The sequence below is a fragment of the Montipora foliosa genome, chromosome 5 (genome assembly GCF_036669935.1).
Source record: "Montipora foliosa isolate CH-2021 chromosome 5, ASM3666993v2, whole genome shotgun sequence".
Lineage (NCBI taxonomy): Eukaryota > Metazoa > Cnidaria > Anthozoa > Scleractinia > Acroporidae > Montipora > Montipora foliosa.
Genome location: NC_090873.1, coordinates 34,076,919 through 34,091,918, shown reverse-complemented (window position 1 = coordinate 34,091,918; position 15,000 = coordinate 34,076,919). Strand labels below are relative to the sequence as shown.

Below are 15,000 nucleotides of genomic sequence, written 5' to 3'. Positions count from 1 at the left end.
GGTTCAATAGCCCATTCGACTTTGCGTCATGGGCTATTGACCCGAATTGTTAAATATGTTCAAGAGAATATCGCGTTTCTGATTGGTCAATGACTAATGCCTAAACAGGTTACAGTGTGCAAAAGAGTTTATAGGGTGCAATACGGAAGTTGCTAGAGAAACAAAGCGATGGAGTGATTTTTCTGAGTATACAATGAATAACAAATCGTATGAAGTTACTCGTGCATTTCGTAATTTATGGTCACTCGCAAAAAATTTTGAGAACCTTCAAAACATCACTCGTGCCCATTAACCACAAAATGAACACGCGTTGATACGATATGATATGATATTGAAGGTGTTGAAGAAATTCACCAAAGGGCCGGTTGCTCGAAGCCTGGGTAGCTCTAACCGTTGGTTAAGAGGTATTAAAACCTATCGGTTTCCATGGTATTTAACGCTGGTTAGCGCTAAACATGCTTCGAGGAGCTCGGGCCAGGTGCTGCAAATTCGATAAATTCCAAGTTGCTGTTTGCCTCGGTTTCAAAGCGAGTCCTGGCGCAAGACCATTCAAATGGAAACGAGTTGTTTACTTTCATGAAAATCAAACTCATTATCATTTGAATGGTTTAGCGGCAAGATTCACTTTGAACCAGCGGCAACCCGTCAGCAAACTCGAAAATGGCCCATTATTCTCCATAAACAGAGAACAATTTCTTGAGTTGATAGTTTCCAATTCAATGACAACGTTTTTTTCGACTGACTCATGATCATTTCATAAAGTGTTATACTCTTATTCTTTTCCAAACTTCTTTTCTTCACGCCTTTCGTGAAATTGTTTTTGAACTTGTCGATAATCTTCCCCTCTTACGAGTTTAACCACTGGAAGGTTTTTGACAAGCCAATTTCCATTCCTCAAATTTATTAGTTGAAGAAATTAAAATTTCGTTGACATAGTTCTTAAATTTCACAACGGTACATGTTCAAAATAACTAAAGGCGTTTCAACTGAATGATAAATAAGTTCGAAGGAATTTTAATCAACAGGAACAAAAAGAAATGAACAAAAATGGATTGTTATTCAGTTAAGACTCCAATTGTTTACCTTAACGAACAATAAACGATTGGTCACAGACAGGCTATCAACTGATCTTAGTGTGTTTTCATTGTCAGAGCTTTTCGAAAGTAGGTGTGATTGTAGCCGGTTCTATTTCCATCATAATCGAAATTCTTGAACATTGAAAGCAATTGATCCGTCATGTTGACATAAGTATAGGGCAATGTCTACATGGGGCTTATGATTTCAAAAATATGCAAACTGGTTACCTAAACTTCTTTCGCGTTGTACGCTTCATAGTTGGGAATAACATCACAGTCCTGGCACAATAATTATACTCGTGATTTGTTGTTTCTAATACAACGAAAGGAATTCTGAGGAAACAATGACAGCTTTTTGGTGTGGAATGGCTTTATAATCGCAATTGTACCGCTGTTAAAGTCATTCAAAATGCTCCTTATGATCTTATGACATTGAACAACAACAAGAAAAATGGGTGAGTTGTATTATTATTGTATTATTTTTATTATTGTTGTTATTATTATTAATATCATACTTATTATTAACTTTTGTTTAGTTGTTCCCGAGAAGGAACTGGACAGGTTTTGAAACCCAATTGAAGTATTGTTACTACGAGTTTTAATTAACTTCCTTAAGACACTAATTAACAATGCTACCGTAGCAAGAGCCACTTTTACGCGCCAGGGCCATGGTCATCGTATATATAAACGTGACTAGCATTCAGCTTAGCGGATGCCAGTAGATAAAATCAAACGTATATGGTCTTTACTGTGGTTATGTTGTACGTCAAAAATGTAAGATACAAATGACACCCACAATCAAGACCACAATATCAAAATATCCACAGAAATTCTTGCATTCTGAGCTGTTTTCAGTTGAATCCAATTAATTTTTAAATAACTTGGAAATGCTTTTTCACTATGGTATTGCTTGCCTTCATGTCCTAACTGATGGGTGTTGGCTACGTACGGCTCAAATTGAAATTTGCTTCGACTTTTGTTTCTTCGATAACTTGTTACGGACATCGTATAATGAGAACTAATTTCGGATGTTGTGTCCATCTTGAAAACTTTTCAACACCATGCTGTCCTTTTGAATCTTAAATTTTAAGTGACACAAGCTATCGTCCTTAAAACAAACACATCAGTATCACAGGGACACGAAAATACTCGCTTTCCTCCATGCGAGGCACACAATAAGTCTTGTTTTCAACAATATTGTAGCATCTTCGTTAATTCGTAATTGTTGCGATAAGTTATTTTGCTAAGATCACTTTTGCGTCGACGCAAAAGCGACATACCGCAGAGTTAATTACCCGAAAGGCCGGTGGCTTTGTTTACAGGCCCTTATATCGGCTCTCTATCCGGTAAGCAACAAGATTTCGTGTTAATCTACTGAACAAAAACAACGCAATTGAATTTTTTCATTTCTAAAACAACCCGTGGAGTGACTTAGGACCGATCGGTGGTGAGGTAGGTCTGCAAAACTCATCTTTTACATAAGATTAAAAAATTCAGAAAGCCTGTTTAAGAACTGAACCGCGGTTGTTTAATAATTATGCTTAACCTTGAATACACTAATTCTTTTTACAATCCGTGACTCATACGCTCCGAGGAACACATCCAATGATTTTTTTCGTATTAACAAATTAAGAAATACGGTTTCAGCAGACCTTCATTATCATTCATTAGAATGGTAGCGATCATCGAGTAGCAAAGTATTGCACGAGAGATTCCTGTTTTACGATTACGAAATTAAATACCTGCGAGTGAGTGCTCTATCTTTTGTTGATACAGTTAATGCCTTGTTCTTTCTTTCGTTTTAATTCTGTTAAGTTAATTTTACCAGAGTTCACTCAAACTAAGTTTAAGGCGACCATTTACCGGCACTTTATTAAACACAAGTTAAGGCTCGTGGTACATAGGGCAAATAAAGTAGGCAAAGGTGATTTATGGTGCTCTCAGCAAGCCGTGCATAAAGACAATACGACACCAGAGAAATTTGGGAGCAGTTTTATTAAAATTTTATAAAATGCTAAATAAGTCTCCTTAGCTATGCCAACGACAACATCAAGAATCTTTCGTCTGTCATTGGTTATGTTTTCGACGTCAACTTTCCGGTACACACGTCACCTAATTCGCATGATTTTAGCGAAGTACAAACAAATTCAAGCCAAGATCAAACAACTGAACTTTTTTTTAGTTACTACCATGAAAAAAGTGGTTTCATTTTAAGCACTCAATTATTTTGAAATGGACAAAAATTCCGTTATAGTTAAAGGCCAGACGCGCTGCCTGTCCCCATTTTTGGATGCATTTCAGTCGCCACGAGTCCAAAGTCCCTCTGCCGGTATCTTCAAAATGAAATCGTTGCAGGGCACGAGACTTCAAGGTCTAATTCCAATGGCCTCAGAATAGCCCTTTTCACGGTTAGTTTTTATCATTTGCATGTAATCTAACGTGGATGCGAGGCAATTTCGGGTTAAAACTACAAAATAGCCCGAAATTGCCTCACATACATGCTATATTATATTGTAATGCAAATGAGAAAAACTAACCATGAAAAGGGCTATTCGGTTAAACTTTTGTGCCTACTTTAACAATTAAATATACAAAATTTTATTTATAGCCACAGTAAATGTTGAGATGCGTACTTCTTAAAAGTTTGTATTTGCAAATATGAGATCGCCGTAAACTAGCAAAAAATAAATAAATAAGAAAAATAAAGCAAAGCTATACTGAAAGCTCTTCTGAAAATTTCTTTCGTTCCAAGGATCTTTAATTTTTGACGTAACAAGCAATTCGTCAAAACAATAGGAAAAATAATATCCACTAATTTGTAGTTATTCCCTTTGTTAATTTCGAGTAGGTTACGCTTTTATTCGATTCAATTGCAATAACAAATTAAGTTAAAACAAACCCTTATAAAAGAAGAGCCATTGAATATATCGCAACATCGCGTTTGCTACAGATGGCGCGCCATACATCGCGTACCGAATTGGAAATTAAAACGAACTTTTAAGTGTTTTCTGACCGTTTCTTGGGGTGAAAAAGCTTGGAAATAAAATTTCTAAACGACGAAAAGCGAAAAGTGAAAATAAGGTGTGTTGTTCGATAAAGTTATACCTATATAATTATCTCTTGGATTCAAATATTGTCTACATACTGCATACTCAACAAACTGAATTGCTCGTATATCATCTGGGCCACTGCAGCAGTAACGAAGCATTTTTTTCATAATCTACAGAACAAATTCAAGTGAACAGTTTTATTTTCTTAAGCGAACTTTGACAATAATGAATTCATCAGTTCTAATAGATTCAGGCCGGAGCTTAATATAACCTGATGAGTACTTAATATTGAATGTGTTTCTCGTAGTAAACACGTACTGAATCACAAGAAGAAGCAGAAGGTCACATTTCCGACACATTTCACTGTAAATAAATGTAAGCATGTTTGAAATTAAAGGAATCTAAAGCCGTTTCCTTTAGTTTTTAATGAAAATCACGTTTTGTTTGTTTTCAACCCGTGTTTTCAAGGACTCGGTGAATTCGAGGAATTGCAGAAACAATACAATCTCTTGGAGAAACTTTACAAAGAAACAGTGCAGGCTCGCGATCAAGCCATCGAGGAAAGGGACAAAGCTACAGTTCTGTTAGCCCTGCAGTTGCAGAGTGAGTCACATGAACTGAACAAACAGATCGAAACTCTACAGGGACAAAACAAGAAGTTAAACGAAGACAACGGAGATTTAAAAATACGCCTGAGGTACGCTAAAGACGATTTGAACAACTTGCAACAGAAACATATCCGACTGCAAATTGAACAGGAAAAGTGTTTGCAGGAGAAGGAAGATGCCTTGGCCTTGCTGAAAGAATTTAAAAAGAAAAGAGAGGAATTAAGAGGTTATAACCTCAAAGAAGAAAGGATCATGACTGAAGAAATGGTATGTTAATAACTATGTTTACTACATCACGCAACAGAATATCACGTTTCTGATTGGTCAATGACGAATGCGGCATAACAAGGTTATAGAGTGCGATATGAAAGTTGCTATAGAAGCACAGTGATGGAGTAATTTTGTTGAGCCCACGGCTCGTGCAGCTTTGAGACTGACTTTAAAACGTCACTCGTGCCCATGAATCATAAAACGCACGAGCACTAAAGGCCCGGACAAACAGCTTCAACATTTGCGACAACGTAAGTTCGATTTTGCAGGGGCCGCCTGGGGGAGGGCGAAGGGAGGGCCGGGGGAAGGGGGGGGGGGGGGGGCCTACAGCCCCTCCCCTCCTCCACTTTTCTCATATGGTGTTGATCAAAAATAAGACACAAACAGCAGTGATAAACATATTGAACTTGTTCATTTTGATTATGACTCAGTGACGTTTCGTATGTGCTCTACATACATACAACAAGTTCATATGTTTATCACTGCTGTTTGTGTCTTATTTTTGATCAAAATACGATAGCCCAAGAACAAAAGTATTCATATGGTGTTGTTATCTCCCAAGGCTCTCCCCTCTCCCCTCTCACTTCCGTGACCTATACCAAAACCTAGCCCCCCCCCCGCCCCCTCTTCAAACCTACTCCGCGGCCCCTTTTTTGTTGAATAGCGATATTGAAACCGTCCCCGCTCACCTCCCTTTCAACTGTCTTGAAACATGTTGAATCGACGTTGAATCGAGGTTGAATGAGTCTAAAAGCATTTATACTTCGCTTCAACAGCCATTCAACATTTCTTTCGTTCTCGGACAGTGTGTAGGTCCCACTGTCTACATCTAGCACTCAGTCTAGAGGCTGCCATGATAACGACGCTAACACAGCTTCGATATGACTCTTTTATGTCAAAAAGCAGAGCGTAAGGAAAAAAATTATAACGACAACTGGAGTTTGTTTCATATGATGGTTGATAATCGCTTATGAACTATCTGGCGTCGGTTGTTCAAAAGGTGGTGCTGTGGTGCTACGTCGGTCGGACCTCCGTAAAGAAATTTCAAAGCTGACGTTGATGTATTAGCCCTGCCTTCGACAGAGCCGGGACCATAGCCCTTATTCGCGCGGCGGCCATATTGGCCATAGAAAATGGATTTCAGACCCTGAGCCTCGAGTTGAAATGTTTGGGAACGAGTTTCGGTGGGGAAAAAGTTTTCAATCCCTCAGGACTGAACTTGACTGCCCTGTGATTAAGGCCAATTCAACTTTCGCTCTGATGAAGGGTTAACGCTCGAAAAATCATCTATCGAATTGGTCCGCATTTTACCACATGAACTCAGTTGATAAACCCATTTCTGTGTTAAGAGGTTGATAGAACTATCTGCTGTATCGGTGTGTTGGATAAGGTAGTCATTATACATACGCATGCGTAAATGAATAGACGAATGATTTTGGATTTTTGTGATGGAAAAATCCATTCTCGTCCCCAGAGGCAGCGATTCTTTCGGTCAGCACCGAGAATAACGACCTCTGGCAACCTCTGGCTGGTTCCGAACCAGGAAGTCCGCGAATCACGGACTTCCGGCTCGTCTGCGCAATCTCAGAAATTTGAAACAATTAGTAGCTGTCAACGGTTATCAAAATAGACCTCCATTGAGACTGCGCGTATTTCGGAACCAGCCAGAGGTCGTTATTCTAGGTGCTGACCGGAAGAATCGCGGCCTCTGGGGACGAGAATGGGAAAAATCATGTAGAAAATTGTTTTAATAGGACATTTGCATGATGACGCATGATGACGCCATTTGACTACAAGTACCAGAATCCTACACGTCTTGCTTATCTCATGCTAATTAGAACTATTTTTATTTTTACCCCATTAGAAGTACAAAATTTAACTAAGAAAATAAAAAAAAATTGAATTCTGTAGTCAAATGACGCCATCGTGAAAGTTGTCTATTGTGTTCAGGAGTAGAAGCCTCCCCATGCACTGCATCCTTGAGTCAACCTTTGCGCGTATCTTTCTATTTTTAGAGCTAATCTGTCAGAAGAAGACTCACATTTACATCAATTTAAATCAATTTGCACAAATTACATGCATTGTTTTTGCTATTTTTGTCTTCGTTTGACAATAACTATTCTAATTGCGGGCGCGTAGGCAGGGGGGCTACATCGGGTGCATGTAACCCCCCCCCCCCCCCTCCTGATAAAAAAAGTCCGCTCAGTCAGATTAGATACGGCAAGATAAGAACAATCAAAGAAAAGGGATGAATGAATCGACTTTTTCATGTTTTCTTAAGGTCCGCTCAAGCTTAAAGTGCACCCCCCCCCCCCCCCCCGCTTTGCAGGAAAAGCTGGGTACGCGCCTGAATTGGCCATTCTAAGTAGTGCGTGCAGTGCCGAAGAACTCGTATGCGTTCTAAAAATAGAAAGATACGCGCAAAGGTTGACTCATAGGGGTGGTATGGGCTATGCAAGCTCCTACTCATGGCCTCCCTTGTGTTGAATTAACGGGATGTTGAGAGTTTAGTCATATCTGAAATATTTGCTTAGCAATTTATTATTACCTAAATGAGATGTTTATAAACAAGTATAGCAAAGGGAATCGGCAAGAGTTATGAAGACAAAAGACAAAAAGGAAGCAAAAAAATTCAGAATTTTAACATAACATAAATATTCTATTTATTCATTGTCTCACTCGACGCATATGCAGTTATTGGAATTTTAGCAAAAAATGATTAACTTGAAGAATGTTTCCTTGTCGGATCTAGTTTTCCCACTTATTACTATCGCTGGATTGCAAAATCTTCGTGCTGTAGTAATAATAATAATAATAATAATAATAATACTTTATTTCTTAAAAACGCATGCCACGCAAGTCTCAATGCTTTTTACAAATACAGGTTAAAACATAAAGTTTAAAAATTAAAAATATTTATAAATCTAAAACTATACGAATATGGAAGTCAAAAGCTAATTAAAAAAGATAAGTTTTTAAACTTCTTTTAAAGTCATCAATGGAACTGTTGTTAAGTCTTATATCGTCAGGAAGACTGTTCCATGATCTTGGGGCTGCAGCACTGAACATTCGATCACCAAAACTGGATGTTCTTGATGTCGGGATCTTAGGAAGGCCTTTATTGCATAATCTCAGTCTACGTGCAGGAATATATGGTATAATAAGTTCTTTTATGTAGCTAGGAGACATGCCATTTAGTGCTTTGTAGACAAGGAGAGGGGTCTTAACCTTTATTCTTTGTTCAACCGGTAACCAGTGGAGATTTCGTATTGTGGGCATAATATGTTCTGTTCGCTTTGATCCAGTCACCAGCCTTGCGGCCGCATTCTGTACACGTTGTAGTTTTGCGATCTCGGCAACAGGCAAGCCGCGAAACAGATTGTTACAATTATCAATACGTGAAGATATGAAGGCGTGGATCAATCGTTCAGTGGAGTGACTGTCAAGATACTTGCGGATCTTCCGTATATTATTTAGAGCATAAAACGCATACAGATTTACAGACATTGTTTATTTGTGACCTGAGGGAAAGATGTTTGTCAATTATGACGCCCAGATCACGAACCTCAGTCTTTGGGGTGATAATGACATTCCCAATATTGATATCAGGGCAAGTCGGACAATTTTTAGTGAAATTCGAGTAGATATGTATGATCTCTGTTTTGCCATCATTGAGCACTAGTTTATTTTTAATAGTCCAAGTTCTGATGTCTTGCACACGAGTGCGGGTAAAAGGCCCAGATTTGCTCTCTTTTGTTCCGTCTTCATTACGGTTCAGTACGCGCAGAGAAAATGAGGTTATGCTTATCACCTTCATAATTAAGTCTAGCAGAAAGGCCCACCATGAAACCAAGCAAGCTATTAATTCTGTTGAATACAGCGCGCCTAAATGGCCGGTCATTGAACACGCGGAATCCGAGAAAGTTAATAAGATTTCTTTAACAAAAAATAGTTTTAATGTTTCGCCGAATTCATGTATGGATGATTTTTTCAGCGTCAATCATTAACAGTATTAGAAATAACAGGAAATGAGTAAGGTTTTCATTGCGCGCCGACAGTTTTCAAAGATTCTATATTGGTCACATGGGAAGTATTGAGCTGCCCTGCCCTTGCGGGCGTTTTCCGCACATGCGAAGTAGAACCTGCCAAAGGGGATTGATGAAGCTATCTATTGTCACATTCATACATATTTTCAACACTATTTTCACAAAGCTATTCATCACATGAATATATATCAGCTCAGACATTTTAAGCACTATTTGACAATTATTTATGTGAATGATTAATTTTCTATGATTTCTCGCGTGATAACACACTGCCTTTTTTTATCCACTCAACCTTCTGCATTCTTCTATCCACTCGAGCATATCTGCTATTTGTGTTGTACAAAAGCACTCATGTGATCATTCCCAAACTAACTTGATCGCTTTCGCTACGCAAACGTGCGAAAAACATGCAAGCCAACATCAAATCTTCGAATCTCAAAACACATGGTTAGGGCTACCAGTCTTTTGAAGATCATCCCGACCATGATGTCATGTTCTGGAAGAACGCAGAATTCGCGTTAAATTGACGATATGGAGAGACTGTTTGAACAGTTGAACGTCATCTTCGAGGTTAGTTTATTCGACATCGACGAACTGGTATTATCACTTAGAACTCGTTACTTTTTTTGCAAAGACGTAGTACCCCACACATTCGAATACTGCACCGATCTACTGAATAATATTTGATGATGTCATAGAGAGCGTGATTTGAAAAAACTGTACCGTAATAGTATTCAAAAAGTTCATTGCTTTGCCAACCATGTCTGGTAAAATTCGGCCGTTTGACTTTTCGCTTTAGTCCAAAAAATGTGCAAAGGTTTTCATTGTTTCCTATGACGGATGTACCGGCTGATAATAACGAGAAATATTGCCTTCTTCTTTACCTAATTCCTCTGAATTCTTGTCATAATAACTAAAGGTCACTTATTCCATTGTTTTCTCATTCTCAAAAATGTCGAATTTAATGAATTGCACATCTGATCAATTTGTATTTTAATTCCGAAATGAAAAATCAACAGAGTGCGAATGGAGTCAAATCCCTAGTTTTAGTTCTAATCTCAGGATACAAATTCGTTTATGTCACCATAGTACCAAAGGATGCTACAATATTTCCGGAAGCGATAAAGGTTATACACGAGAAAAACCGCTTGGTGAATCAGTTATGTTATATTTACAGCTGTTATCATTAAGCTTGACCGTGTCCTCTTCAGTTTAATTTCTTCCTTTTTTTTTTCATTCTTTAAATATTTGATTCGTTCAGTTCTAAGCAAAGCTTTTTGTTATTTCCATTAAATCGTTATATAAACGGAGGAGTAATATATTTAAACTGCCTAAGTATTTGCAGTTGGAAGATCGCCTTTTTGAACGGTTCCCAGACAGCATGACATACCTTTAGCCCTGCCGAACGGGTGCGAATCAATGACATTTGCTATTCTGGTGCGATGCTTCTTCCATAGAGAGTAATCAACGTTAGCAGCAAAATCACCGCAACGTCGCCTGAAAAATCTTAGTTTATAAAGTCGTGATGAGCTCCTCGTATTTATTTCATGTACAATATGGGGGCGAATATTTTTAGTAACAGCCTGGAAACGAAGATAGACAATGAGTAAGATTGACCGTTATATGCTGAGCTTTCGCAACTCGGAAAACTGAAATGTATGAGACGTTCAATATTTGAACTGTGGATCTTATGAAATTATTTCATTTGAGAATGATCATCACCAAGAAGGAAGTTCCTAATAATGCATGCATGACTACCCTTAAGGAATGCGCTGCTTACATCATTCCCGCATTATTTTGATAACTAGCTAGCGACTAGAAAGTACTATTAGATATTTAGCCTTGGACGGGTGGGAATCCACGACTTTTGCAATTATATATCGTGCAATGCTTCTTCTATAGAGTCATTAACAGCAGTAGCAAAAACACTGAAAGGTAGCTCCATTTTGATAACTAGCAACTAGAAAGTATGAGATACTCCATTTTGGGCTTTTCGGGGCTAAATGTACAATTCTCTTTGGGGAAATTTAGTCAGACTGCCGGCTTGTTGAGTAGTTTAGAACCGCTGAGGGAAATGAAAGATGCGCCCGTATATAACACGAGACCAGACCAGAACACCGGGAACTCCGTACCCGATATGATATGTCGGATCTCAGTTTAATGTCCCGCGGAGTTAATGTACAAGGGTTGTGAGACAGGGCCTATGGTTTACAGTCCGTAGCTGAGAAGACTTGAAAGTCTAACCATTTGTTAATGTAAGTACAAAGGCAGAACTTTCTCCTCAGGTATTCAAAGACCCTGAGCGTTGGTCCAGCCTCACGGCCTCTCGAACGCTAGTACGATGCTTAGCCAACTTAGCCAATTATGGCCAGTCAATCTTATAGAGGTAACCAAAAAATACAAAAATCTCCCTATTTCAACGAACAATTTGACCAAAGACTAGCTTTACGGCCTGAGCCTGATCACATCATTATCTCAATTTGCATGGGAGTTTCAGTCAAGGTGCACGTGACCATTACATTGTGAATGAGTTAATTAATTAATGCATTGAAAAGGTGAACCCAGAGCAGTTTTAATTTAGTAATAAACCTTATGTGACAGGGCCAGGTAAGTGTATTTCAAGTCACTAACACTTGTGATTTGTTGATTATAACTATTTTCTGCTCTGTATATTTTGAAGAGTGTGATGAGAGCTTTGTTAGAATCTCTGGCGAGTAAGGCCTGACCGATTTTATTTTCTTTTTAAAGGATCCCGCTTACAGTGATGTGAGGGACGAGATCTTGTCAGGTACGTAATTTTATAACTTAGTGCACGTGACTTTTTAGGCCTCTTTCCTGTGCTCGGCTGATGGACAGGTGTCAATTGAGTAGATATCTACCGTGGATCGCACTCGTGTTTATCCAACCGCCACTCTCGACCTTAAACGACGCTATTTTAAACGTATGCTCCCTGTCAGATTTGCTGATCTTTTTCTAAAACTGCTTTGTAACGCGCATTCCTTTGCGAAATTACCGCTGTCTTTTAATGAGAGAGCAATGTTCGGTCGCTAGGTAACTTCTCTCTTTGATGAGTATAGGTCTCTTTTCGGCTAATAATTCATGCTAGCCGACATATAGAGCACAAACCATTGTCAATTAACAACTATTCACCTCAGTGTCAGTGGCTGGAGGTGAATATTTACCTCGCTGCGAAAAAAAAGTTTTAATATATACTAACACAGTGAGATAATATAGCGCAAAAAGATGATTTTAACTCATTTATTACTGCAAAGATTACAGCATTTTGTTAGTATATACTAACAATTGTTATTAAATTCTCAACCTCGGTTAAAGCATTTCTCGCGCTCTGATTGGTTCACTCAATCTCGGTTATCAGCTCATATATATCTTAGTTTGACCTTATATGGTAAATGACTGCCCTAAGCGTTGCCAAGCTAAAAGTTTTTTTCGCCGGAAAGCGAAATTTCTCTCTGAACAAAGCAAAAAAAAGACGTTTTTGTGGAAAGTTTGGATCAATTCCGGCGTTTAGAAGTACGCGAAAAGGTATGAAATGTTTTTGTGATAAGCCCGCGTCCGTCTCACCACAAGGTATTACACAACATCGCATCTTCATCAAGTTTATTCGATTTCGCTCGGATTTTCTCGCTTTTTTTTCTCGCTCGTATTTCGTACTTTCTAAACTTTTGGAGTTTAATTTACCATCTCATATCCAACGCGCGCTCATGGAATAATTGCTAAATAGCTATCGTTTGGACGTCTATTGTTTATTTTCATATATGTTGAAAAAAACGTTTTTGCCCTCTTTCCCTTCTGATCGTCAATCCCAATATATAAAACATTGGAGGTCTCTGCTAACAGGGAAGCCTTCCGGCATAAAGAAAATGAATAGGAAAATTCGTGGGACAGGAGATCTTATTATTTTATAAAGGTCTGCTATCCCCTGATTGATTTAGAGTTAATAAATCGCATCAGTTGTCAATGGTCGGCAGACAGCCTGCTTCATGTGGGCGCGTTTTTTACTGATTACTTCTCAGGTCCAGTTATAATTCACAAAATGATAGCTCCACTTTCGGTTGGACAGTTAAACTCGTGTTTTACTTGAGTGATCGAATTTCCAAATTATCCTGCCTCTACAGGTGTCATCCTTACCAAAATAATATAGTGTTATTTTTCATACCACGTTGTTTCCATCATATCTTTCTTTTATGGCCATTGATGGTCTAATTCTCTGGTGAACAAGTTTAACCATTTATACTTTTTAAGTTTTTTCCAAGTTTGCGGTTTCTTTAACTGCTCTCTGTTATTTTTTTCAGCGTCAGAAAAGGACTTGGAACTAGAACCGAGGCCACCAGTGATGTTGAAATCCTTTCGTCTGGAGGACACCTTTGATGTTCACGATGAGATCGGAAAGTAGGAAGCCAGTTGTGATTGATAAAGGCAAATCTATAAAGGATAAAGCATTTACATACGTTTTCTTTCAACGAATTTAAATTAGGACCATTTATAACAATTGTAACATAAACTTCAGAAGACATCTGCCAAGTTACTTTCTGTTTGCAGAAGGACGACAAAGATGTGATATAGCCGTCATTAAGACTAGCTTCTCTGACAGATACCATCCAAAAAAATCCGGAAAATAATTTATTTATTTTCGTCGTCTTCGTCATTGTCGATATGATCATAATCGTAATCGCCATCAACACCAGAACCATTGCTGTGGTATTCCCTGGCCTTTTGGCAAACGGAAGGGGACACGTGTACCAAGCATGTTACATCTGCGCATTCTCGTTGTCAGTAGTTACCTCTTCTTACAACGCGCGCAATATAAAACCGGAAAGCAAATGTTATCAACTCCAAACCAACGCTGAAAAACACTCATTACTGGTCGATTGAATAGATCTACAATAAGCGACAAAAATAGTTGAGTCACAAGACAACAATTAGGGAAAAATCACCTGAACGTTACATTTTCCACTTGCACTCCCCTCTCTTCCCCGCCTCCCCCCTTCAATGTTGGTAACGAAAAAAGGAAGAGTTGGGGATAAGAAAACAACATTGTTTGGGGGGGAGGGGTTTAGATGGAAAGACTTTGGGGGAGGGATTTGTCCGAGATTCCTTGAAAGGGAAAGTGTCTCAACACTTTTGGCGCTTATTGTAGCTTTCGGTTAGGGCTTACGCTTACACAACAGAGCAGTTTTCGATTTAGTGTCGTGAAACCAAAATTAAGCAATTTGGTCAATCACAATGTATAGGTCTATTATAATGCAGCGGCACAAAAGCGCGCGAAAATGGATGAAAGCAAATGGTTGACTGTTTTTTCATCCTCTAACCAGAGGCAAGTTTGGTGTGGTGAGGAAAGTGACAGAACGCTCTTCACAAAAAGTGTACGCAGCTAAGTACATCACTCCCAGCTCAAGAAGCAGTGGCTCATCGCGGGAAGACATCATGCGAGAAATAAGCATCATGAATCAACTTCACCACAAAAGGCTTGTGGGATTGGTGGATGCCTTCGATACGCCGGGAAACATCATTATGATTATGGAGTAGTAAGTAGAGATGAGATTCGATCGAACTAAAAGACCCTTCAAAACCCGACGATTTAATTTTTTTGATTTACTAATGTAATTCAGTGTCTCGTAAACTGTGCCCGATACACCGTGTAACCCTCTCGCATCATCAAACCACAACACTGCGAACTTTCTGAGATATTCTTTTGCAATTAAAGTAGGAGGATTCTTTAATGGCCCACAGAATTTTATGAACAACGGTTGTGACTCACGGCCTACTGTCATTTCAGGTGGTTAGTCTGAGACAAGAAAGTCTTACCATAAATAGTAAGATTCAAAATGAAGGAGGAATCAAAAATAATAATAGAGCGAGTTTCAATCGAGTGTCGTAAAACCAAAACTACAGTAATTACTTTGGCCAATTAAAAAGGACGGAGACAATG

The 15,000-nt window shown here is 38.7% G+C and overlaps 1 protein-coding gene across 6 annotated transcripts in view; it reads left to right on the top strand.

Moving 5' to 3' along the window:
* The first annotated feature begins 1,108 nt into the window (after positions 1 to 1,108).
* LOC138004013 (uncharacterized) overlaps positions 1,109 to 15,000 on the top strand; it is a 53,491-nt gene continuing 39,599 nt past the window's right edge. For 2 of the 6 annotated variants that reach the window (XM_068850399.1, XM_068850397.1), the window contains exons 1-5: positions 1,109 to 1,531; positions 4,595 to 5,001; positions 11,799 to 11,838; positions 13,364 to 13,460; positions 14,384 to 14,596. In XM_068850399.1, coding sequence (XP_068706500.1) covers positions 1,528 to 1,531; positions 4,595 to 5,001; positions 11,799 to 11,838; positions 13,364 to 13,460; positions 14,384 to 14,596 — 761 coding nt within the window. In that variant the 5' untranslated portion in view covers positions 1,109 to 1,527. Of the gene's footprint in view, positions 1,532 to 4,594; positions 5,002 to 9,382; positions 9,621 to 11,798; positions 11,839 to 13,363; positions 13,461 to 14,383; positions 14,597 to 15,000 lie in introns of those variants that run through there. The other 4 variants (XM_068850398.1, XM_068850400.1, XM_068850402.1 and 1 more) reach the window with 4 other exon arrangements.